Source organism: Sarcophilus harrisii, chromosome 2 (assembly GCF_902635505.1).
Source record: "Sarcophilus harrisii chromosome 2, mSarHar1.11, whole genome shotgun sequence".
NCBI classification, from domain to species: Eukaryota; Metazoa; Chordata; class Mammalia; order Dasyuromorphia; family Dasyuridae; genus Sarcophilus; species Sarcophilus harrisii.
In genome coordinates, this window is record NC_045427.1 from 167,570,363 (window position 1) to 167,596,621 (window position 26,259).

The 26,259-nt window shown below is 35.9% G+C and overlaps 1 protein-coding gene and 1 long non-coding RNA gene across 5 annotated transcripts; one reads left to right on the forward strand and one right to left on the reverse strand.

The window, feature by feature from the left end:
• Window positions 1-417: 417 nt before the first annotated feature.
• Window positions 418-14,417, reverse strand: CRLS1 (cardiolipin synthase 1). Of its 4 annotated transcripts, none has more exons than XM_023494888.2 (7): window positions 13,676-14,417; window positions 10,391-10,528; window positions 7,461-7,590; window positions 5,093-5,178; window positions 4,204-4,272; window positions 1,821-1,912; window positions 418-737 (listed from the first exon to the last, which is right to left on the reverse strand). In XM_023494888.2, the coding sequence occupies exons 1-7, from the start codon at window positions 14,147-14,149 to the stop codon at window positions 650-652; spliced, it is 1,077 nt and encodes a 358-aa protein (XP_023350656.1). In that variant the 5' UTR covers window positions 14,150-14,417; the 3' UTR covers window positions 418-649. The 4 variants fall into 4 exon arrangements, with proteins under 4 accessions (XP_023350656.1, XP_031806987.1, XP_031806986.1 ...); XM_031951127.1 differs by lacking the exon at window positions 13,676-14,417 and adding an exon at window positions 13,504-13,585; XM_031951126.1 differs by lacking the exon at window positions 13,676-14,417 and adding an exon at window positions 13,436-13,459.
• LOC116421472 lies at window positions 13,146-26,034 on the forward strand. The gene is made up of 2 exons (XR_004231838.1): window positions 13,146-13,583; window positions 25,661-26,034. It is a non-coding gene; the product is annotated as an uncharacterized LOC116421472 (long non-coding RNA).
• The last annotated feature ends 225 nt before the right edge of the window (window positions 26,035-26,259 follow it).

A 26,259-nucleotide genomic window follows, 5' to 3' on the forward strand; every position in this document is an offset into this window, starting at 1 on the left:
ACATAAATAATAAATTATTGGGCATCAAAGATTTGGAAGACTTAAAACAACATGAATCTTAGTATTCTGGTATGTGTTTGACTTTATTTTCAAAACACTGCATTTTAAATCCTCTTTATAACTTAGCTTGTCATATATATTACCAATCTAAACTAACAAATGACATATCCATATCAACTGCTACAGGCCAGATTTGAATAATAAAACTTAAATATGTAAGTTCACATTGAATCTAATTCCCTTCCCTTCCACTAACTTGGTACCATATAATGTTTTCTTAACAATGAAAATTCTACTTCATATACAAAGGAACCTGGATATATTTTCAGGAAACATTGCTTTAATAAAAAAAAATCAAAATTGACTAACAATAATTAGTGAATTGTAAATTACTTTAAGAAATCTAAGATTAAAAAATCCCAAATTATATTTTTATTTAAAAATACATTGGAAAATTCCACATATGTACAGTACATGATTTAAGCTTAATTTCAATGCACTTGACTTCAATTGGGATGACACTGACATGGTTTATGTTTTGTTAAAGTCTTTTCCAAACTAACAAAAAAAGGGAGATTCCTGCAGATTACCAGCTGGTTCTGATGTAGATATCTTACTGCTTTCCAGCTAATAATGTTGTGCATGATATTTATTTGTCTTTTATCACCTGGACTGTTTTCCGGCCGTAATGATAATAACTGTAGGCTGATGCAGTTGTGGTGAAAGCTGTAAAATACCTTTTGTTGTAGGAGGGGAAGTAGGAAGAAAAAAGAAATACAAGTTATAACAATTATAAAAAATATAATTGCCTTACATTAAACTTCCTTTTTTGTTTATATGAGTCATGATATAATGAAATGTTAGGATTTGCCAAGTTACACAAAGCTTCTTAACTAAAGTCTAGTAGGCATAATTTTCAAAAGATAATTAAGTCAAATGATCTTTTAAGCATTTTTTTAAAAAATGATTTGTCTTGTATGTATCAAATACAATCAAACATTTGAAAGACACAATGCATGAATGAGCATTCTATGTAAGTCATTAATAATAACTTGTTGCTTAGTCACCTTCAGTTATCCCTAAAACTTTGTTGACTACTTTTTGGAGTTTTCTTGGCAAAGATAGTGGAAGAGTTTGACATTTCCATCTTCAATTCATTTTATAAATGACAAAATTAAGGCAAACAGGGTTACATGATTTGCACAAGGTCACAGAGCAGTAAATACTGTCTGAAGACTGGATTTGAACTCAAGTCTTCCTGATTACAGGCCCAGCATCCTATCCATTGCACCATTTAATTGTCCCCAATGCTAACTTCACATTTGTTAGAATGATGTAGAATAAGGAAAACCAAAAGAGTAACACATGCAGTGACTGAATAACAATGCCAAAGAAGAAAACATTAAAAGGAAATAATATTCAGATTAAATATATATAATGCTGGTTTCAAATCATCAAAGTTCAAGCACAAATCTTTACTTTCTCTTCAATTGCAATAAACAAAACAGGCATGTACAATCAGTCAATGTACAAACAGTTTGGGTTAACTTATTTTTCATGGAAATTACTACTAGAGATTATTTGCAGGGAAGTGACAACTATTGAAACAAACTGTTAAAAAAAATTTCAAACAACTGTTAAGTATGCATAAATATCACAATCTGCTAGCATACTTTATACTTATAAGTTGGGCACATTTTCAATGCTACATATTATTATCAGTACTGTTGAAACTGCTGATAAAGTAGCACTACAAATAAAACTGCCAAGGCATATCTACATTAAATTCTCAAGAGTGAGAAATTAAAATTTTACCTTACCAAAGTATCTGAAGATAAATGCTGTCAACATAATTGAAAACTGGAGCTGCCAAAGAAGCTGCCACTAAAATCAATTGAACTGCTGTATTCACCTACAGAAAAATAAATGTTTAGGGAAAAAATAAATCAAAGTCAATTATTCTTATTCTCAATTACATAGCATAATAAGGACAAGTTGACAATGAAACTGGCTGTTTTAAAATAGAGCATCCTCTCCAAATGTCTGATGTTATATATATACATAAAGGATAACATATGCATACAACTTTTCTTTTAAAGAAATTTTAGCTATTTAATTTTGAGGGTTTACAAATGAATGACTATTTGCAAGATTACTCTTTTTGTGAGAATACTATACCAATAGAATATAATACCAATAGGTTTAGCAATAATCCAACATCTTTCATTTGTATTTGCTTTAATAATTTTTCAAACTTATTTCACATAACCTCAATTTGTGTGCAACCCTATGAGCAAGCATTTATTGAGCAACCTATTATATGTCATGTGTTATGCTAGGTACTGTGGATACAAAACCAAAAGTAAAATAGCTTCTACCATTATGGGCTACCATTATCATCCCCACTGTTTAAGTGGGGGTAATATAGAAATGAAATAATTTATATAAAATAACACATCAAGTTAGTTGCAGAATTAAAACTAGTACTTAGGGCTTCTGAACTCAATGATCTTTTATACCATCCAATCCCCTGGACCAATAAACTTAAAACATTCATCTCATTGCTTAGCCTCATTGAAGCAAATTTTCTAGACTTGGGAGAATGTCCTTAATATATGGGCTTGAAAAGGGGACTAAGAAAAGGGAAGAAAGAACATAATGACTTTCTGACTGGAGTATAGAGAAGAGATAATGATGAAGAAAAGAAAACAGGGAAGAAGAATAGACCAAGACTTCTTAAAAACTTTCTACTCATGACTCCTTTTCTGGCTTGAGAAATTCTTACAATGCCTTGGGTATATAAAATAGACATATTTATTAAATAGGTAAAATTTACTGATAATAAATCATAATTTCACAACCTTCACATTCAATTATGAAACTCCATATAGGGTTGCAAACCACAGTTTAAGAAGCTGAGGTGTAGACAAGGAAAAAAGACCATTAAGAGACCTGTAACATATTATGTATGTTATGTTACAACTTTCCCAAAAAGATAAAAAAACAAAGATTTTTTTTTTTTTTTTTGCTAATAAGAGGCAAAACCGTATTAAACATCCACATACTGCAGGGTACTGTGCTAAGTGATGAAAGTAAAAGGTTGAGTAAGGAGAAATCAAATTTAGAAAATCCAAGGTTCCTGCCCTCAGTTTACAAGGTTACTGTGATCACAAAATACATAAATAACAAATACTATGAACTATTTTATTTTTATTATTAATACTGTATGCAGGCCTAACTACAATAGACATTGAAACATTTGTCCTTATAACTCCCTGAATCATCTGCCATTTAGTGTTACGCCTTTCCAATTGTTACTCAATAGAAACTACTTAGAAGTCAAAACAATATAAAATTAAAATCCCATTAGAGCAGATTAGCTAAATTGTTATTTGTAAGAACAAGGATATGGTTATCATCCTTCTATAGACCAGTTACTTGTTCCAAGGCCAGACTCTAATCTAACCGGCTGGAGATGGTACAACAGTACAATGATGGATCAAAACAAATAATTATTATTAGAAAAGCGGTTCCTAGCACATACATATCCTTGTGGAAATATAATCTTTATGTACAAAAACAAATTCTTACTACTTAGTAGAGAGGTTACTGTTAAATGACATCCAGCTAGGCATCCAGCAGAGCAGATTGAGTATATAGTTATAGTGTTTTGATAATGTGCTATGAAATTATGCATGTTCCTTTTCATTTACCATGAGATAGTAAAAGATAAAAGTAGAATATATATGATATTTACACTGCAGGAAGACAGCAGAAATGATTTTTGTTCGAGTAGCAATTTCCCTTCTACTCTTTACCATCCTCAATTGAAACATGAATCATCTTGAAGAATCCACTAAATTTCCTAATTTCCTAATAAAACTAACAAGACTGATAAAGAGTTAGAAACTTCAGAAGGAAAGAGGGTGAGATGTATGTGGGTGACGTTGCTTTCTTCTAAACATATCACTTGCTAGCTAATTCATTAAAAGAAGCAGCCGCTATGTTTCACCTGTAGTTCCAGCAGATTCAATGATTTACAAGTAATATAGTTACAATGAAAGACTTTTGTTTCTTTCTCTGATTATAAAAAAAAAAAAAAAATTGGTGTATCTTTATCATTGGACTTGAACAACAGAATAACAAAGGAGACAAAGTATATAGAATAAAGAGTATATAGAATAAAGTTTATATTGGCCTTACCTTACTGATGAATGTTGGTTTTAACCTGGCAGTGGCATAGCAAGGATTGAAATATCTAGCCAGTGTTCGCTGTGAAAGTGATAATAAAAGTTTGGATATTTAGTTTGTTCTTGAAAAGCAAAAATGTAAATTCTAAAGGAATTTATATCAGTTTAAAACATAAATCATTTTGTAAATGTTAGCAAACAATACATAGGAAATGAACAAAATGTCCTTTTTTAGCTCTGAAACAAAAACATTTTAAAAGTTATACATTTTAGATACTTCTTATGACCAAATTTTATAGAATAAAATGTAAACAGTAATATATGCAATAGCATAATTATATACCAGGGTCCTATTTTATGCAATCAAGAGATTAATACACTCATTTAATTAAATAAGTCATACTGAATATATAACAAAACACCTAACACTGTACGTTATTTCTTACTAGAATACATTACTTTTAGTCTGGAGAATTAAAAATAATATAGTCAATGATATTTTAAAAAATTCTTTATATTCAGCTGGTGATATGGGCAAATGCTTCTTAAAAAGACAACTTTTAATAATTCTGTGATATTCAATTAAATAGATGAAAAGAAATTCAAACATAAAATATAAGTTCCTGTGCCTTTTAAATTTAGTGTATCTCCATGTTATTAAGCAATTACTTTAATCTCTTTTATGAAGCAAGATGATGCATGCTTAAAAAAAACAAAAACCACTATTTATTTGAACTAATTGATTAAGGGATGAAAAACCATCACTCAAAAGATATTTTAATAAATAGACCTCAATATTATGTTAGAATAACACTGCCAAACTACAGCTCTTTACTTAAAACCTATAGAAGAAAAACAACTCTGTAATCTCCCTTTAAAATAAAGTACATTTTTTTACTTACTGGTGATGGAAGAGTCCTATATCTGATGTAAAAAACGGCAGCAATCAACACTATATCTCTTGAAATAATCATGTAAGTGAGTGAAACTGAAAAGTGAAAATGAAATCATCTTAACATATATATTTGTCAAGATACCAGGAGATACCCCATTTTCCAGAGCTAAGGTCTAGCAAGCAAGCTGTGCCCCGAGTTTGGCATAAAAAAATCCTGTGCACTCACCTTCTGAAAAAAAGTTACATAATTATTGCATTGCTTTAGGCATTAGCACCAGGCATTCTCTGAGCTCAAAGTCGGATAAATACCTATGGCCTGTTCATGAAACCCTGCTATGAATCAAAATTGTCTCATGGTTGCTCATGAGTTGCCCTCCACTGTCAAAGCCACAAACTCATTGTGTGGCCCATTGACATAAGTACTGAGACCTACCTTGGGTCTGCCCACTAGAGGAAAGGCCCCAGCACATGTGTCTAAACTGACTCCTTGCTTGCAAGCCGTTTAACTGTTTGATTTCTGACACTAAATTTCTGACACTATTGCTTTGTTCAGCTCCGGACGTTCACAAGTTAAAGGCTAGTTCTGTCCAGTTAACAACATTAACAAATACATCTATAACACCCCAATTACTCACTACTGTCAGGGAAAGTATTCTATATAAATTTTCAATTAAATAATTTACTTTATTGAATATCAAAACATTTAAATTCTAATTATCACATATGGCAAACTTTATAATATGGATTAGCCATTTCTCCATCTTCATAAATAATACAGATCCATAACCTTTTCTTGATGACCTTAGGGCTTCATTGTGAAACTCAATTGTCATATTGTGTGGTAATATACCATGATGCCCTGAAAGACTAGTGACATATGTGCAGGACTAAAAAACTCCAGACTACTATTAAATTTTTTTTTAATGTCTTCCCCTTTACTTCTCAGGTCTACAATCATTACTTCGTGCAGTCCAGAAGTTTGTTTCTAAGAAATACTATCCTCCACTTTTACCATTAATTGATTTCCTGAGTTAGGAAATATAACTGAGCCTTTCAGAACTGTGAAGAAGGCTATATTTAAAGAGATTCAATGCTGCACAAATGGCCTTTCCTCCTCCTCCTCCTCCTCCCAATACCATACTTAAATTTAACTAGGTGTTCTATAGTTTCCAAAGCACTCTAGCCTTTAAGAAAGACTGATCAAAGTATTAGCCCCTTTTTAAAGTATAAGGGAAATTCGGAGGGGTTAAGTAACTTGCTTTTGTCAATTTTTCTTAAGTAATTTGCTTGGGTCAATTTTTCTTTATCTTCAGATTCTAGCACAGTGGCACATGCAGGCACTTTACAAGGGTATCTATTAGTGAAGAGACAAAATAAATTCAAATATTGTATATGGATGTTGTTGAGATATTTAGAGACCTTTTTTTTGTTCATTCCAAGGTTCTTCACTTTATTCTTGGCAGTGAAGCCACCTTCTCCTTACTACCTGGATTTCCAAACCAAAATGCATCACTTGTTCCCTTCTTCACTTTGACAATACCCTTTCCATTATCCACACTACAACACAAGGCCACTGGCAGCACTTAATGTGTTTCAGTAAGTAACTTCAATCTAAGATGTCAACAGAAATGAGGTACAATATTCCTCTATTTATGAAAATACTTCCTTTATGTATCTTAGAAGATTGATCTCCCAGCTGAAGTAAATCTGATTCAAAGACTCTTATCAGATATAAAATGTTCTTTCTGTCATAATAGGATTGTGATAAATTCTAATAGGCCAGTTGATCAAAAAATTTTGATTTGCATAAATCAAAGAATACTTTTTAATGCCTGTCCAGTTATTATCAATAGCCTCTATCTTTGTATGAACATGACCCTCAAGAAATCAAGTTTTCCCAATTTAAATTTTTCATCAACAAAAAAGATATATAGTTAGGTTATAGAACCATATTTGTTCTTCCTTAAAACCTAAGCCTTAAACCAATTTTTATTTCTTTAAGAGGTTGAATGCTCAAAACATATATATATATATATATATAAATTTTTTGCAAATAGTTCCTACTTTCTGAGTTACAAATTATTTTTAATTAACTTCTAAAATACATAAATTTGCTTTCTAATCAGGCTTCTGATGCATACTGTTTTTATATGATTTGGGGCAAATTTTTTTAATCTCTGTGGCCCAGGCAACTTTTATTAAGACAATAAATTGCAGGTCAATTGCTGATATACTTTGGTAGAGGGTGTTTCCTGTCAATGAACTCTTTAAACCCTGAATACTGAAGTGAAAATAGAAGAGTTTTTGTTTTTTAAATTCTTTGTGGTAAATTTCTTACAAAATTACAATACTGGATATTATTTTTGAGCTCTTACCTGGAATGAGATCTGCACATGTCAAGCTAATATACAGGACACTGATGAGTATTTTATCAGCAAGTGGATCAAGAGCACTTCCCAATGCTGATTTCTGGTTGGCCCAGTTTCTGGCAATAAATCCATCCAACTGAAAATAGAAGAGGTTTTGTTTTTTAAACAAATGTCATCATTATTGTAAATGCTATATGAGATCACTTCAAAATAAAGCAATATTCCTGAGAATTGCTAACAAAAATATATAAATGTTATTTACAAAACATATAAAATGAAGTATCAAAATTTGATGTTATACACCTCCCCCCCCCAAAGTTTCTAATTTATTGTTATACATTCACTTCTGAAAACTACTCACCTATGTACTTAGAATTTTCATCATTTTTCTACTATCTCAATATTCTAGTTGTGCACCCAGGCTCGTTAATACTAGTAATATGTTGATTTAATTACATACCATTTTTAGTGCCTACCTGGTTATTCCCATATTCTATGGTATCAACAACTTCTATCTTTATATGAGACCTTCTTGATTTCTTGAGGGTCATGTTCATACAAAGATAGAGGTTATTGATAATAACTGGACAGGCATTAAAAAGTATTCTTTGATCCAGTGACATTAGCCTCCCTCAAACCAGACACCATCAGAGCACTTTCTCTTATTGTCCCCCTTACCTGTAATGCTTACTTGCTGCTCGATCTTCATCTCCATCTCCACTTACTGGCATCTCTGCCTTCCTCTAAATTCCAATTAAAATCCTATCTTATATAGGAAGCTTTCCTATATAACCCCTCTTAATTCTAGTCCTTCCTTCTTTTTATATATTGTTGTTTTTCCCACCCTTCCTTAAGATTATGAGCTCCCTGAGGGCAGGGGCCATCTTTTCCTTCTTTATACCCTCTCAGGGCGCAGAATACTGCCTGGCATATTGTAGATTGCTCAATAATGTTTACAGATGGACAAATCTCTGTTTAGCATGTTACATAAAAATGTGCAAGATAAATATGTTATGATTGAAAACTTTGATAATATTATTTCCTTGTTTACTATTGCAAAAGAAGTTAGGCAAAGTAAATTTGTGAAGCATAAATTTGATTGTATAGATTTACATAAAGAAAAAAAGGTATCATTATTGGTGGAATTGTAAACACATCCAGCCATTCTGGAGAGCAATATGGAACTATGCTCAAAAAGTTATCAAACTGTGCATACCCTTTGATTCAGCAGTGTTTCTACTGGGCTTATACCCCAAAGAGATATTAAAGAAGGGAAAGGGACCTGGCCTGTATGTGCCAAAATGTTTGTGGCAGCCCTGTTTGTAGTGACTAGAAGCTGTTAAATGAATGGATGCCCATCAATTGGAGAATGGCTGAGTAAATTGTGGTATATGAATGTTATGGAATATTATTGTTCTGTAAGAAACGACCAGCAGGATGAATACAGAGAGGCTTGGAGAGACTTACATGAACTGATGCTAAGTGAAATGAGCAGAACCAGGAGATCACTATATACCTCAACAATGATACTGTATGAGGATGTATTCTGATGGAAGTGGATTTCTTCGACAAAGAGATCTAACTCAGTTTCAATTGATCAAGAATGGACAGAAGCAGCTACACCCAAAGAAAGAACACTGGGAAATGAATGTAAACTGCTTGCATTTTTGTTTTTCTTCCCAGGTTATTTATACCTTCCAAATCCAATTTTCCCTGTGCAACAAGAGAACTGTTCAGTTCTGCACACATATATTGTATTTAGGATATACTGTAACCTATTTACCATGTATAGGACTGCTTGCCATCTGGGGGAGGAGGTAGAGGAAGGGAGGGGAAAAATCAGAACAGAAGTGAGTGGAAGGGATAATGTTGTAAAAAATTACCCTGGCATGGATTCTGTCAATAAAAAGTTATTAAAAAAAAATTTAAGTATCTAATATGGTAAAGTGTCTTGAAATGCCTTTAAAGTATCTTAAAAATGACAGACTATATATACCAAAGAACTTTTTTTTTAATGGAAGGGATTTTTTTGATGTTTAATTTGTATTGACTGTTAGTATTACATTTATGTTTATGAATGTATATTTATTCATATAAACATATTTTTGTTGTTAAAAAAAAGAAAAAAGGTATCTTAATATGTGTTTTGAACACATATTACTATATGTAATTACTAAAAAAAATTAAAAGACTAAACTTTTAATCTTTATATTGGGGGTCTTTTAATGTTTTATATTCTTATTGAACATGTTAAATAGTGAACTGTTTGCAAAGTTAACAGTAGACTACTATCAGTACCTTAAGTGAAAAGTTATACATTGTAGATATCTATGAATAATGGGCCATCCACTAGGGGAAAAAAAAGAGTACTTAAATATACTTATAAACTATAAGAAAAGATTTAGTTTAATCATAGTGATTACAATGTTATATAAGGTAAGTAGAAAGACAAACTAATCCAAGAGAACTTAATTAAAAAAAAACAAAAACAATTCCCCTCCTCTCCAAATCATACCAGTCTGTCCAATTAAGTACAATAGTATATAGTCTCTAAGCATCAAAAGACAAGTTCTAAGTCCAGCTGTTATTAACTAGCTATATAATCTTAGGCAACTTACTTAATTTCTGTCTCAATTTCTTCATTTGTAAAATATGCATAACATTTTGTAAGAGTAAAATTAGCGTGGACATGAAAAAATGCACAAGAGCTGTATAAATGTACAGTACCATATTATTGAAATAATGGTGAAAAATAAAGGATTACTTGAAAATTGTTATTACCTAAGAATAGATATATATGAGATTATCTCCAGTACTATCTTCAAATTGTATAGACTTTCCTATTATTCAACTGCAACATCCACTGGCCCTTTTAATAAATGACTACAATGTTCAGTATCATTTTATAATTTTTATAGATATACATTACAACTTACCAAATCAGTTAATCCAGCCAAAGCAAAAACTCCTAGTGCAACATTAAAATCTTCTTCAATAATCAAATAACCCAAAACAGGTGCCAAGGCAATTCTTGTCATTGACAATAAATTTGGAATTGTCCATGGGTTTTCATACTGGAACAAAAAAAATAAGGAAGTTAAAAATTAACACACACACACTTTAATTGTTTGTAACTTCAAAACAGTACCATTACATCCTAAAAAGATTAAGGGAGCGGTTTATCAAAAAACAATAATGTGGCAGAATCTTCAATTATCAGGATCACACAAACTATGTGCTACTTGAGCAAAAACACTCTTAATTTAGTTCTGTTTCTAACAAAATTTACTGAACTTCTAGGTATTGAGTTAGACTGTGTTAAAAAGACAGCAACATCTGGCTGCTTCTACAAGCAGCCTCCTAAATAGATATGGGTCAACTAGAGAAGAGAGGCAGAAAGAGAAAAAGATACACACAAATTACTTTTTAAAAAGTTAAGTTTTGCTTTCAGAGATAGTTTCTGCAGGAGGTTTGTTTGCATTTTGCTGAAGGATGGATTTCAAAAAGTGGAGAAAAGGAGGCCATTTCATCTACCAGATATAGTATAAGCAAAAGACACAGGCAAAAATGCATAGTTTTTGTTTGTGGAACAATCATTAGTCCAGTTTAGACAAGATATATGAAAGGATGTAAAATAAAACTACAAATATATACAGCCTTGAAGGCTGGTCTAAAGAATATTTCTACCTAGATGCTCTGCTGAAAGGAAAATACAAAATCCAGAATAATTTTAAATAATTTATAAAACATATCTGGAAACTAAACAGCACCCCATCCCCAAAATTCAAAGCCTCTCTACTAATTTCTTCCACCAAATATCTTCACTTAGCAGATATTTATGCAATATGGTGACATTTAGCTGAGCTGTAGTGCCTTCAAGAATCTTTCATTCTTTTGGCAAGAAATTTTCCTAGTGATAGCATTTCTATTTTTAAAAGGTTCAGCTGTGAATGATGGAACTTAAGAAATATTCCTCCAATAATGTGATTTCCTAACTCCCTAAATGGGATTTTCTTTTCATCCATCCATCCACTCATTATGACCTTATTATTTTTTTTAATTTTTTTATTTATTTAATAGCCTTTTATTTACAGGTTGTATGTATGGGTAACTTTACAGCATTAACAATTGCCAAACCTCTTGTTCCAATTTTTCACCTCTTACCCCCCCACCCCCTCCCCCAGATGGCAGGATGACCAGTAGATGTTAAATATATTAAAATATAAATTAGATACACAATAAGTATACATGACCAAACCGTTATTTTGCTGTACAAAAAGAATCAGACTCTGAAATATTGTACAATTAGCTTGTGAAGGAAATAAAAAATGCAGGTGGGCATAAATATAGGGATTGGGAGTTCAATGTAATGGTTTTTAGTCATCACCCAGAGTTCTTTCTCTGGGTGTAGCTGATGACCTTATTATTTAGTGCTTCATAAAAACTTGTGATACACATTTTAAAAAATCAAATGTTAACAATACTAAGAAACATGAAGGTACTACATTTTTCTATCAGAACCTGGTAATGTTTTTAAACTTTTTTTTTTTAAACACAATGTCTGAAAAGCACTCTACAATGAAATTCATAATTGACAAAACTGTCATTCAGTAATTCAAATGGAAAACAAATCTAGAGACATTTGGTCACATCATTGTGTTCTCTGTCTTCCCCTTTTCTTCCCCCAATACTCACCCTACAGTGCCTAACATAATACACTTGGCACACGGTAGACATACAATAAAGAACTGTGGAATGGATTTTGCTGAATGGGCCCCCTTACATAATTTAACTGAAACCTAGTAGGAATATGTCCAAATTCAAGTTAAAAGGTCATTCTCTCTTTTCCACTGCCACAGTCCAAAGAATAAAGACATGCATTTCCAGAGACAGTCGGATATAAAGCAAGTTAAACGTATCCAAAGAAACAACGAAGAAAAATGTGATAAATTACTTAATAGCTGAGGGTAAGAAAATAAAAAGCAAAAAAAGAAACCCAAGCCTTACAAGAGAATAAAAGCACCAAGAATTACTCTTGGAGAAATCAATGGGATAAAATAAACAAGGATGAACAGTTTTGTATATCCACGTAAATTAATTTGATAATTATGATGCAAGAAGGTAGACCAGATACCACATTAATGATGAGATGAATTAGTTTTTGCCATATAATTCAGGTCAGAGAGAATATTTTATCGAATTAATTCACAACCATTGAAGCTAAATTTGTAAAACTCTCAAAAAGTTAAAGAAGCTAATCTCAGATTACCCAACCAGATGACACTCAACCTGTGTCATGCTCGAGAAACAACTGAAGTTTATGAAGGAACTTCTGCCAGGAGATGGCAACCTCAAACCATACAGCATTCAAATGTCAACATGCTTTAGCTATTAAGGCAGTTTATACTTCTGCCTTGATGTGGATACCTCAACTCATGCTGCACATCTGATGAGATGGCCTAATAGAGGCCATTGAAGACATAACAATTGAACATGTAACAATTGGAGATGAGACTTGCTATCATGACAACAAGTCCTCCCACACTCAAAATCAAGCTGACTTAATGTTTGGTCAACATTTAACAGACACCGGTAACAAATGAAAAAAAAGTTGGAAAATATTTCCAAACTCGACAAATAAAATAATTTCATTTTTATTTTTTAAAAAAAATCAAAGATATAGTTTTAATTAGAACTGAAAGCAGTCTTTTTAAAGATATATCTGAAAATGGTCATATGCTTAAAAAAATTAAGTCAGCCCGTTTTGTTTCCTCCCTAAAAATTTAGTTCCTTTGATTCCTTAAAAAGAGTTTACTTTAATATATTCCATTTAATGAGAAAGACTAAAACCACTTTTTAGTTCTGGTAGTTCCAGAAAAGTTCTCCATAGAAATCTCTGGGCGTAAGGGCCGCTGCACGTGCCGGTAGTGGCTAACTTTGCCACTCTCAACGACCAAACTTGGAGGATGCACGCCTGTCACCTCGGACATATGGCACGTACGGCTCACGCCAGGGCAGAACGTTAACCAGTTCAGCGACAGAAACAGACTTTCATTGGGATGGTGAGGTGCTCGTCCCTGTAGTCCTCGCTCCCGGCGCCAGGGAGCCCCACAGCTAGATCCCAGTCAGGTGAGAAGGTGTGAGGCTGTGAGGCACTTAGCCCCCCCCCCCATTTGAGGGAGGGGCTCAGATGACGCGGAGAAGCTCTCCGCCTTACCTACCAGGCTGGAGGGACGCCGTTTCCACGGCGAGTTCAAGACTTCTTTCGCTCCGGGAGCATCTGGCGTTTGTTCCGGGGCCCCCCTCCCCCCGGCGGAGCTGTGTCCTCTTCGGCCGGACCCTGCTAACCGCAGGCCAGCCGTGACGCCAGTCCTGGGACGGGGGCTGCCCGGCACCTGCGGGAGCAGCCCCCAGTGGGTGGGCAGGAGGCCCCAGCAGCTGCAGGAGGCGGCGGAGCCCGGGCTCAAGGTGGGCCGGGGTCGCCTCCCAAGCTCCTCGAGGCCTCCCGCCCTAGACCACGGTCTGGCAGCCGCTAGCCGCTCCTCGGCGCGCTCCTGATCGAACTTCGCCCCTGCCCCCAGCGCGGCTCCCCGCTCCAGAGACACGGGGCTGCGGGATCGGGGGCTGAGCGAGAGACTGCGGCCGGCGCCGTGGAGCACCCCCCGGGAGCTCCGGCTTAGCCAAGCTGGCAGCATGGCTTCGGAGGGGGCGGCGGCCACGGCGGCCGGGCTGGGAAAGAGCGCGGAAGTCGCCTCAGCGGCCTGAGGAGATGCAGCAGCCGGAGTGAGGGCAGAAGAGTCGTCTCTCCATGAAGGCGAGTTCTCAGTCGCCCTCACGCCCCACTAACCCCAAGGCAAGGCCGCAAACCAGGACGCGGACACCTGCATGTTCGTCTTCGAACATCCAGCGGTCCCCGCCTCTGTCCAGGTGGCCTCGAGAGTGGCCAGGGGCGGGCGCTTTCACGACACTTTTACGACATCCCGAAGCCTTCCCTACCACTTACCCCAGCCGGGTCCGTTAGTGGGGCCCGCGGGGGCCGTTACGGTGCTATCAACTGCTGATCTTCCGACAGTCTCCAGAGGAAATGGAGGGGGCGGGGCGAGGAGCGGGCGCAAAGACCCCTGGAGCCGTCCGCTGGGAGCGCCCGGCTAACGGGAAAGGGGGCGGTGGTTTGGGGGAAAGAGTGGACACATCCCACCGGGAAGCTGGGCCAGGGCTGGGACATGTACATCTACGGGGTGGGCGGAGAGCCGAAGGAGCTTGCCCCTCCCATCCGCCAGCCACCTGGATCGGCTGCTCTTCGGAGCGGACAGGTGCGCGGCAGTGGCAGCACGGAGGCAGAGCCCAGGGCTATCTCCCGTGGGAATGATCGTGGATCCCGGGACCATAACGGAGCCAAGTTCGGGGTCGTCTACGGCCGCTGACCCGCTTTCCGAATCCTGCTGGTACCCGCCCTGCTCCAACCTGCGACGGGTGGAGGTGAGGTGCTGGTCCCACACTAGAGGCCCGAGTAGGCTACAGCCTCCCCGCTTCCGTGGAGCTTGGGCCGGCCCAGGAGTCCTGCACCTCGTGGAGTTTTCTGCCCCGTCTGAGATGGAGCTCAGGAAAAAGAAGGCAGGCGTTAAGGGGAAATATGTAAAGATGGGCTAGTTTTTAACGTGGACTAAGGTGTGGGAAGGGTACTTTTGCTTAGCATAGCTCCAGGGGCGACATAGTAAGCGCATATTTAATGTGTATTGGCTTGTTTGGAATTGTTTGGATGAGTTGTTTATTAGGACTCTAGGACTATTATCCGTACTTAGCACTCGATTATATTGGGGAAGGATTGTCTTGTTTATGCCAAAATTACAGACAAATAGGGAGCAAACAGTTTTAACAAAAACAGTTAACTGCAGTAAAAGTAAGCAGTGTTTGGCGCCAGTTTTGAGTTTTTTTTTTTTTTGCTCATATTTCGGACAAGTCAATGAGAGATATGTTCTGTTTTAGCTTGAATTAACTTTATGAAAGTATCTTGTAGTGCATTTATATCTTTTTTGGATATTTATTTTATTATAGCTTTTTATTTACAAAACATGCATGGGTAAGTTTTCAACACCGACCCTTGCAAAACCTTTTGTTTTCCCCTCCTTCCCCCCACTCCCTCTCCTATGTGGCAAGCAGTCCAATACATATTAAATATGTTAAAGCATATGTTAAATACAATATATGTATACATATTTATACAGTTATCTTGCACAAGAAAAATCGGATCTAGAAAGTTTTTAAAAAGTTATGTTTTAAAAAGTTTTAAGTTTAAGTTTAAAAAGTTAAAAAGTTTAAAAAAACCTGAGAAGGAAAACAAAAATGCAAGCAAACAATAACAAAGAGTAGAAATGCTATGTTGTGGTCCACACTCATTTCCCCTAGTTCTCTCTCTGGGTGTATCTGACTCTCTTCATTATTGAACAAGTGGAACTGGTTTGAATCATATCATTGTTTAAGAGAGTCACATGTTACAGAATTGATCATCATATAGTATTGTTGAAGTATATAATCTCCTAGTTCTGCTCATTTCACTCAGCATCAATATATGTCTCTCCAAGCTTCTCTGAAATCATCCTGCTGGTCATTTCTTACAGAACAGTAATACTCCATAACATTCATATACCACAATTTATTCAGCCATTTTCCAATTGATGGACATCCATTCAATTTCCAGTTTCTAGCCACTACAAAAAGAGCTGGTGCATTTATTTCTTAAACAAAAATGATTTAACAAAGTCAATATTAATTAAATTTAAAATGAGCCAATATAAAACTTGACAAAGTAGCAGTTATTTGGGATATTCTATAATAAGGCTATTATTTTCTCTTATGTAATAGACAAAAGTCAAAGGAGTCAAATCTTAAAGGACATTAAAGTGAATAACTAACAGATTTAGAATTGTCATAATTTTCGACCTCACATGACCTCACTAAAACTTAAATCACACCAGAATACTATTCTCCCCTTGACCATATCACTTGATAACTGAATTCCTTTAGGTCAGAAGCTGCTCTAATCAGACTTTCACTATTATTTTTAATAAAACTGCTTTCTTCATAAGTTGTGATTTCCTAATTGCCATATCCAGTTGCCCATTGTTAACCCACATCTCTGAACTTTTGTTGCTACTCACCCTCTTTCTTGACATTTCTCTAGCTTTTCTGAAATTGATTCCCCCCCCTCCCCCCATTTGCTGGTTACTCTTTCTCCTGTTGCCACTTAAGATACAAATATGCTCTAAAGTTATGTCCTCGGTGTGCTTCTTTACAGTGTCTTTAGGGCAATTTTTGTGAACATTTATTTTGACTGTGCATGTTTGTTAGTATGAGAAAGGACCCCACATGTATTGAGACCTTATGAATCCTGCCATTTTCTGTAGCTGGGAGGGAGTCAGAAAAGACATCTCTAACTTCCTCCTTCTCCCACTCCCATCGCCAGTGGGGACTCATTCTTGGAAGCTGAAGACTACTTCTCTCCATAGAGTAGTATTATTAGTATAAGTATTGTCTATATGCTCCCTTAAATATTGTTCATCTAGGGAATGTGATTTAACTTCTGATAGCTTTGACATTTCTGGGAAGAAGGGGAACCCTTCCAAGTTCTATATCCAAGACTTTAACACCCTTACCACCAAATACCTGTTCCACAGTTAAAATACATAGTGAATTACAAAGAATCCCATTTATCCATATCATAGCAAAATTGAAATCAAAGGAGAATAATAGAGTGAAGCTTTTTCTTTTTCTTTTTTTTTGGAAGCAAGATACCTTCACTCAATCAAGAATTGAGTATCCTATCACAACATAGCATTTTCATTCTTTTTGTTTGCATTTTCTTTCATATATATACATATACATATATAGGCATATATATACATATACATATATAGGATTAACATTTTTAACATATATTGGATTAGTTGTCATCTAGGGAAGAGGTTGAGCAAAATTTGAAACACAAGATTCTGCAAGAGTCAATGTTGAAAAATTGTCCATGCATATGTTTTGAAAATAAAAAGCTTTAATTAAAAAAAAAAAAAAATGAGTATCCTAGATCTTATCCAAGGGGTAATCCCCTGAGTCACTTATGTAAACAAGCTGGAAATTAGGTATGGGATGGAGACTGGCAGTGTGCTACTCATATCTTCCCAGAAACTTTTCCTTCAGCAGTCTAAAGTGAGGTTGGCCTCTTCTATCTTCTTTCTTGTAGCTGGAAGCCAGAAATGCCTAAAGATTTCACTTTGAAGACTAAAACTCTTGTGAAGCGTGGTTGCTAGGACCGCCCCCCCCCCCTTCCCAAATTAATTAGACACATCTTAAGGTACAAAGAGAAAGCATTTATTTAGTCCCACAGGGAGAGTCCCAGGCAAGCACACCTGGGAGCCATCCCAGCTTCCATCATGTGATTATGAAGTTTGTTGGGATTTAAATAGCAAAAGACCCAAGCTTTTTCATTGGATAGATGAAAAGAAAGTAACCATCCTTGCCCAATGGTCACCAATGTTGTCTGCTTCCTGTGGGTCATGTCACTTCACTAACTTCATGTGACTTTCTGCAACACAGGGTTAAAGGCCTGATCTTCTGTCTCTGGGAATAGGGATCATGTGACTTAGGCCTAGTCTCATAAACTGAGAAAACTTCACTTGATCAGTCCCATTCAGTCCTGATATATTTTTTTCCACTAGGTTATCTCTGTGATCTGGGCCTTCAGGCTGGTCCCTCTCTTCAGTACTAACTGTAATCTGTCCTCTACTATTTAGAACCAACACCCGCACATCAGAGGAAGCTTTAGCTAAATCTTGAACTACTCTGATGATTAAATGCATAAGCAAGCAGGTGACAGGATATTGTTGCTTAAAACAATGAGTAGGAGAGACTCCACTTCCACCCACTCCCACCATCTGTCTTGGAAACCCTGTTATTACAATCAACAGACTGGCATCTGGCAGCCAGTTATCCATAGAACTACAGCACTGGAGTCAGGAGGCCCTCAGGGCCACTGTCACATCATTTCCACATCAAGCAGTCCAGACCCATACTCATTTGGGACAAAGGGACAAAGTTCTCATCTTCTGGAGAGGCTTCAGGCTAACAAGGAGCGTAGAGTTGGCCCTGCCCAGTGGGGTCCAGACTGAAGAGGGAAGACAAGTGACTTGTAAGCAGCAGCAGCAGCATTTGGTGTGGAGTGTCAATGATTTCAGGTTAACTAAATGGCTGGAATTTCATGTCTTGAAAGAAGCAACTCTCATAAGCATATTTAAAATACAAGGACTAAATATGAGCAAAAAAGAATAAAGTAGTTAATATGGAGCTTACTAGGGATAGTAACCCCTCCCAGAGGAAGACTTGGGTTGTGGGGAGAAGGTGAGGCTACCATGAATGCCTCTCATCCAAACAGCTTTCCTAGGATAAATATCAAAAAATGTTTTCCCCAAAATTCTTGCTTTTGTTTCCTCAAAGAAGTGGGTACAATGGGTTGAACACTATGTCCTTCAGTGAGTATGATCTTTTCCAGCAAAAACCCTAGAGTCTTACCAGGAAAGGCTTTTACCCAACTAGTACAGGTGTACTACAAACAGAGCAGTTTGAAGCCCCTGCACGGGGCACATGTGCAGGCCCTTTTAACAGTCCTTTAAGAATTTACTTTCCTGGGAACTATATGAGGGAATGCAGGAGTCAGAAATTGGGGAATTAAAGTTGCCATGATCAGAGGCAAACAGCAACATGGGCAGCTGATCTGTAAGCCTACTTCCCTCTACCTGAAGTGAATGGAACAACAGAGACCTCTCTAGGTCCATGGACAGTTTGCAGTAATTGTTTAACCCACATACTTAATGGGGAATTGGCTGTCAAAAATACCCTTTTCCATATAGCCTCCATCATCATGCAAAACATGAAAAATGCATTTGAAGTCAGTATAGATCTTTGCAAAGTAAGCAAGTGGTCTAGGATAGGGTTCCAGAGACCCCTAGGACCTAGTCCTGCAGGTGACTAACATAGTGTAAAAAGGCTCTAGGCAGATAATAGTTTTAGCTTTCAGAGTCCTTAAAAACAACAACAACAACAAAAAAAAAACTTAGCCTGATCAGGGCCTGCTAAGATTGTCTGCTTGCTTTCCTAGTGAAAAGGGAAAGTGGAAGTGGTCCCAAATACTTAGGCAAAGTAGGCCTTCAGACAAACTCTAGCCCCAGGAAGCAAAAGAGTTTTCATTGTTGGTGGAGTTGTGAACAAATCCAACCATTCTGGAGAGCAATCTGGAATTAATGCCTAAAAAGTTATCAAACTGTGCATACCCTTTGACCCAGCAGTGTTACTACTGGGCTTATATCCAAAAGAGATATTAAAGAAGGGAAAGGGACCTGTATGTGCCAAAATGTTTGTGGCAGCCCTTTTTGTAGTGGCCAGAAACTGGAAAATGAATGGATGCCCATCAATTGGAAAATAGTTGGGTAAATTGTGATATATGAATGTTATGGAATATTATTGTTCCGTAAGAAATGACCAGCAGGATGAATACAGAGAGGCTTGGAGAGACTTACATGAATGGATGCTGAGTGAAATGAGCAGAATCAGGAGATCATTATACTTCAATACTATATGAGGATAGGTTCTGATGGAAATGGATATCCTCGACAAAGAAAAGATCTAATTCAGTTCCAATTGATCAATGATGGACAGAATCAGCTATACCCAGAGAAGGGACACTGGGAAATGAATGTGGACTACTTGCATTTTTGTTGTTTTTCCCAGGTTATTTTTACCTTCTGAATCCAATTCTTGTGCAATAAGAGAACTGTATGGTTCTGCACATGTATAAGACTGCCTGCCATCTAGGGAAGGGGGGGGGGGGGGCGGTGGAGGGAGGAAAGGGAAAAGTTGGAACAGAAGTGAATGCAAGGGATAATGTAAAAAAAAAAAAATTACCCATGTATATGTTCTGTCAATAAAAAGTTATTAAAAAAAAAAGAGTTTAAAGATTTTATAGTAGCAACTTAAGAATCCTCCAGGGCTTCGCGAATCAATATCTATATACTTGTATATTGTGCCTTATATCTTCCATTGGCCACTTGCTTTGATTACAGAATTTTGCTATAAGAGGAAAAATCAGGGACATGATTTAAACAGTACCCAAACTGGTCCCTCAGGTCTTGACTTGAGAGCATATACAGGATAAAACATCCTTAACTCAATTTTACTTCAGGTAACTGTCCTAATTTTTAACAATCCCACCTTAAGCTGGACTCAGGAATATTCAGGTGGGTTCTTATCCAAAAAGTTCACCACTAGAAATTTGAGTCAGAAGGATCCTACCTACAGCAGAGGGCAAGCTCATCCTCCTAATTCATTCCCAGTTACTAACTTCCACTTAAAACAATTTCTTTTTAGTAGCTTGTGGCATATTCCTTTCAGATGGTGGATTACTGGCTTGATAATCAGACAGTTATACTTAAATTTAAAATTCCAAATAGCAGCTACAATCCCAAGAGATTTTATTTCCAATAGCAATTCTCATTAAAGCTTCAGATGATTCTAGCTCTCAAGGATCATGGTAAAAGATTCATCCTAGAAAGTTCACAGCTTATTTTTCATATCTAAGTAGTTGGTTTTAAGTTCAACATTACACATATCATTTTGCTTTTAAAATGACCAATAATAGAAAAATTCTAAACTGCACAATGACCATAACAGAAACATGTTCAAAGGGAGAAAGGCAAAAACTATTAATGTCCCCTTAAATAATGGGTACAACTATCAAAACATACAAAATACAGAAATCCTAATTTCACATAAAAGAACTTTTATCAGAATTAATTCATTCTTTTAAAAAATGTTCAATTTATCAAATCAGGTTAAAATTCTGCTCTAGGTTTTTGTTATAGTCCTTAAACAAAGAGAACATTATGTACTTAGATAAACATGAAATAATTTGCTGAAGACAGATGGGACACCTTAGTAGAAAAATCGCTTTCAGAAAACTTATGGTTCCAACAAACTTCTTAGAGCAGCTATAGACTTGAAAAAACATTGTTATTAACACCATGTAAATGTAGGCTGTTCCATTAAACAACATAAGCAATGTTTCAAATAGCAAGGGGGAGGGGAGCTCCAAAGAGCTGCAGTATGTTAAAAAGCAGCTGCACTTTGCGGGGGAGAGGGGAAGTTAGTCACCTGACAAGTCTAACCTTATAAGGTCCTCTTATTTCTTCACGTAGCATTTCAACCCCACCATGCTTCCTGACCCCCAATTCTCACAGCTAACTTTTTAGAGTCCCCCAGGAAGCCTAGCCTGCAAGCCAAAGACATCCCCAATCTCATAGATTATCTCCTTTCCCCTGGCAAATGGCAAATTCCATTAGCAGTTTGTCCCTTTCTGTCCAATCTAACTCTTCTTCCCTTTTCCAATATACTGTGGTTACTCTGTATGTTGTTTTTTCGGTTCCATTCATTCTGCATCAGTTGATATAGATCTTTCTATGCTTCTCTGTATTCATCACATTCATCCACTTCTTACAGCCATTAGTAGTAGTCTATTTCATGTGCCATAATTTGTTTAGCCATTCTACAATTGTTGGGCTTCAACTTTGTTTCCAATTCTTTACTATAACAAAAATTGTTGCTATAAAGAATTTGATATGTATAGAGACTTTCTTATTAAATACCCCCTTGGATTATAAAGCTAGTAATGTTCTCTCTGGGTCAAAGAGTATGAACATTCACTTTATTGCTTCCCAAAATTATTGTACTGATTTATAAGTCTACCAACAATGCATTAGTGTTTCCATCTTCCCATAATCCCTCCAACATTAATTTTTCTCACTTTTGTCAATTTGCTATGTATGAAGTGAAACCTCTTCAGGCTTGTTTTGGCTTTCATTTCTCTTATTTGTAATGTGGACATTTTTTCATATAGTTTACAATTCTTTCATATAGTTTACAATACTAAACTATTCATATCATTTAAATATTGGAAAGCAATTATGTATGTGTGTTTGTATGTTAATCATTTAAATGTCTTATATACCAACCCTTAGAGAAATTTGATACGAGAATTACTTTTGAAGACTTCCTATTGAAGGTTAATTGATTTTGTGTGGAAGCCTTTGCTTTATATAATCAAAACTATTCACTTTATTTTCTGTAATTCCTGTTGTTTGATTAAAAATACATCTATCCATAGCTATAGAGGTGTATATATAATATACAGTAAGTTCTTAATGCTTATTTATTGATCAATGAACTAATAGAACCTTCTGTTTTCCTGCTCCAAAAATAAAGGCAATAGTTGTTTCAGGTTGAGAGATGCCAAAGTGAACAATTGAATGGGCTAGGTGTTTTTCAAGTATGGGGAAAAAAATACCTCTTTTAAAACTTATCTTCTTCTGCCTGAAATTTTAGCATTTATTTGAAAACATTCTGAGAAGGGGTGCATGAGTTTTCCAAGATTGCCAAAGGGAGGATCTGTGATACAAAAAAGATGAGGAATCCCAGGTCTAGCTTTTTAATTTTGTGGATTATCTTGGTTTTCCACATTTGCTGGCTCAGTCTTTTGTTTTTTGTTTTTTTTTCATTCTGCTAATCTGTTTGTATTTCTCTAGCACCAGTGTTCCTAACCTGTTTTTTGCATCATGGACCACTTTGGTATTATGGTAAAGCCCTATGAACTCCTGAGAATAATTTTAAAAAAATAAAATGCATACAATGTAACTGGTTTAGTTACTTTTAAATATAGTTATCAAAATATTACACATAAATTCAGGAACTCCTGGTTAAAACCTCCTAATCCAGTTCAATATTCTTAGTTTACAAGTCAAGAAACAGAGTCCCAGAGGTGATCTGCCCAAGATCACATCTACAAATGGTAGAGTCAGAATTTGAATTCATGTCCTCTGACTCCAAATCCAAAAGTATGCTCACTGCAGGATCAAATTTACTTTAACTTACTGAGTTGTATGATCCAAATTGACAAGAAAAACAAATAACTTGCCACATTACAATTTTTCTTGATAACATTATTTTAAAATATGAAGATTGTAGCTTACACTTTGAGCTTAAAGACCTAATAGCAAAATAACTGACCAAACTTTAACAGATAAAAAAGTTAAAATCCTCTTCTACCCCAATCGCCAAAAACATTAACAAGGAACTGTCCTTGATTCTTCAAACTATGTTTCTTAGAACTTGGTGGAAACTCCTAGTTAATAAATAAACAAACAGGTTATGGAGAAAATGCAGAAATATGAAAGCATCACAGTTCTAATTTTCAGCACATTAAAACTAAGCATTTACAGAAGCACATGGCAAGAGAATAAACAGAATTTTAATGTTTCTGTATAATGTACAAAACCATCTCAAAACATTAAATGCAAGAGCTTTAGTTAAAATGCTTTGTGATGGCACACATGGGAAAAACATTTAAACTGGTAATAAAATTTTGTATTAATGAAAAGCATAAGCTTCTTTAAAAAAAAATCTTAATTTTGCTGATCTTCTGTTTTATAATTTTTCATTTTCCTGTCCTCATTTCTTAATTAGTATTGCTTATCTTGTAACAAAGAAGTAAAGAGGGGAGGGGAGGAAGTTTGACAAAACTACCCCGTTTCTCCAGGATATCTGACAACAAACAGATATGTAGGTGGTTCAGCTAACAGGTGTTGGACTTGGAATCAGGAACATCTAAATTGAAATCTAGTTTCAGACACTTAAGAGGCATGTGACTTTAACAAGTCACTTAATTTCTTTCAGCCTCTTGTTTCTTCACATAAAAAAACAGGAATAGCACTTCTTTCACAGGGACAACCACAAAGTGAGCAAATGAAAGTGCTTTACAAATATAAAATACATTTATGTACTTTGTAAATGTAAATGTGCATTTATATATATAGCAATTTGCAATCTTAAAATTGTTACATAAAAGTTACTATTATATGACCAAAATGATATCACTAAGTTAGAGTTAAGTTAGTGAGTCCAACTATGGCTGATCAGACCAATAAGAGCTTGGAATGCTGAAACACAAATATGAAAATTTGAGATGGCTTCTCTAAGTGCACCTTGGGTTTCTTCTGAGCTAATTAAATTCTGCATTGCTGTGAGCACATCACCTTCTCTGATGAGGGCAAGCCATGCTGGCCAATCCTGGCCAGTGTCTTCCATGTCATAGTCAATTCTAAAGTTCTTAGAGATTTTGAGAGTTTTTCTGACTACCTGATAAGCGCTTGCCCTGTGTGAATTCAAGAGTCTTTTTGGCAAGTTTAACATTTAGTATTTAAACAATGTGGTCAGCCCAAGAGAATTGCATTCTCAGCAGCAGAGTTTGAATGGATGATTGTTTAGTTTAAGAAAGAACCTCAGTGTCTGCTCTTATTCTGCCTGATAATATTCAGAATCTTCCTAAGAAAATTTAAATTGAAGTGATTCAGTTTCTTAGCATGGAGTTGGTATCTTGTCCAGGTTTCACAGACATACAACAATGAGGTCAGTACAATAGCTCTGTAGACCTTTGATTTGACCTCTCCTCTCCCACTTTCCTTGGGACCCTCCCAGATGTTGAGCTAGCTCTGGCAATGTGTGTTTCAACCTCATTATCAATGCATACATCCCTGGAAAGTATACTGCCAAGGTAAGTGAATTTGATAGCATTCAAAACATTTCCATTTGCTTTTTTAAGTGTTTTGCATAATTTGGGCACAAAGGCATTAAAAATCTCACACCCAAATTTCTTTTTTTTTTTTATTATAGCTTTTTATTTACAAAACATATGCATGGGTAATTTTTTGACTCTTGGAAAACCTTCTGTTCCAACTTTTCCCCTCCTCCCCGAACCACCTCCTCTGGGGGGCAGGTAGTCCAATACATGTTAAATATGTTAAAGTATATGTTAAATACAATATATGTATACATATTTATACAGTTATGTAAAAGGCTGAAACTCTGAATAGGTGCACTTGTATCAGACAACCAAGCACTTAAGGCGAATTACGTACTGGACAATAACTCTGGCATGTTTGGAATTTCTCTTCTCACAGTTAATGCTAGCTCAATGCTTGGGGTTAAGAGAATTGTAAGGAGGGATTAGGGGGTGGAGTGAGACAAGTCAGTCACTTTGGAGGTGGACTAAGAGAAGGGAGGTTGTGAAGAACTTGTGGCAGTCTTGTTAACCCCTTTCATTTCTCCTCCTAAAGATCAAGGACTTTTACTTATCCTGACTCTGGCTGATTCTGAGGCCTTCAGGGGACTAACCTGGACTTCACAGTTATCTTGCTGCACAAGAAAAATCAGATCTAGAAAGAAAGAAAAAATCCAAGAAGGAAAACAAAAATGCAAGCAAACAATAACAGAAAGAGTGGAAATGCTATGTTGTCACACCCAAATTTCAAAGCTCCCAAGTTAAGGAGAAAATATTGGAAGCAACAAGAAAAAAACTTAAATATCATGGAGCTACAATGAGGATTACATAAAATCTAGCAGTTACATTGAAGGACCATAGGTCTTGGAATACTATATTTCACAGATCAAAAGAACTGGGGTTATGACCAAGGGTAACAGAAAAGTTAAGTATAATCTTTAATTTTTTTAAAAATGGGCATTTACTGAACTGAAAGACTTTAAAGTTTTTGTGGAAAAAATAAACCCAGAACTTAAGGAAAAATTTGACATATAATATCCAAGAGAAATAAATATAGGGTAAACATTAAAGTTCAATTATAAGGAACTCAAGGCCAAATTATTTACTTCATATATGTGAAATTATTAGCAGTACTTGTAAAATTGTCATTATTTG

What these genes read in the sequence shown, in the direction of transcription:
- CRLS1 (XM_023494888.2), bottom strand. Translation starts at nt 14,149, where the DNA reads ATGCTGCCAGCTTGGCTAAGCCGGAGCTCCCGGGGGGTGCTCCACGGC. An exon ending in ATGTGCAGATCTCATTCCAG is followed by an intron (nt 5,179 to 7,460) that starts GTAAGAGCTCAA and finishes TTCACTTTTCAG; the next exon opens with TTTCACTCACTTACATGATT. An exon ending in ATAGGACTCTTCCATCACCA is followed by an intron (nt 4,273 to 5,092) that starts GTAAGTAAAAAA and finishes TCACTTTCACAG; the next exon opens with CGAACACTGGCTAGATATTT.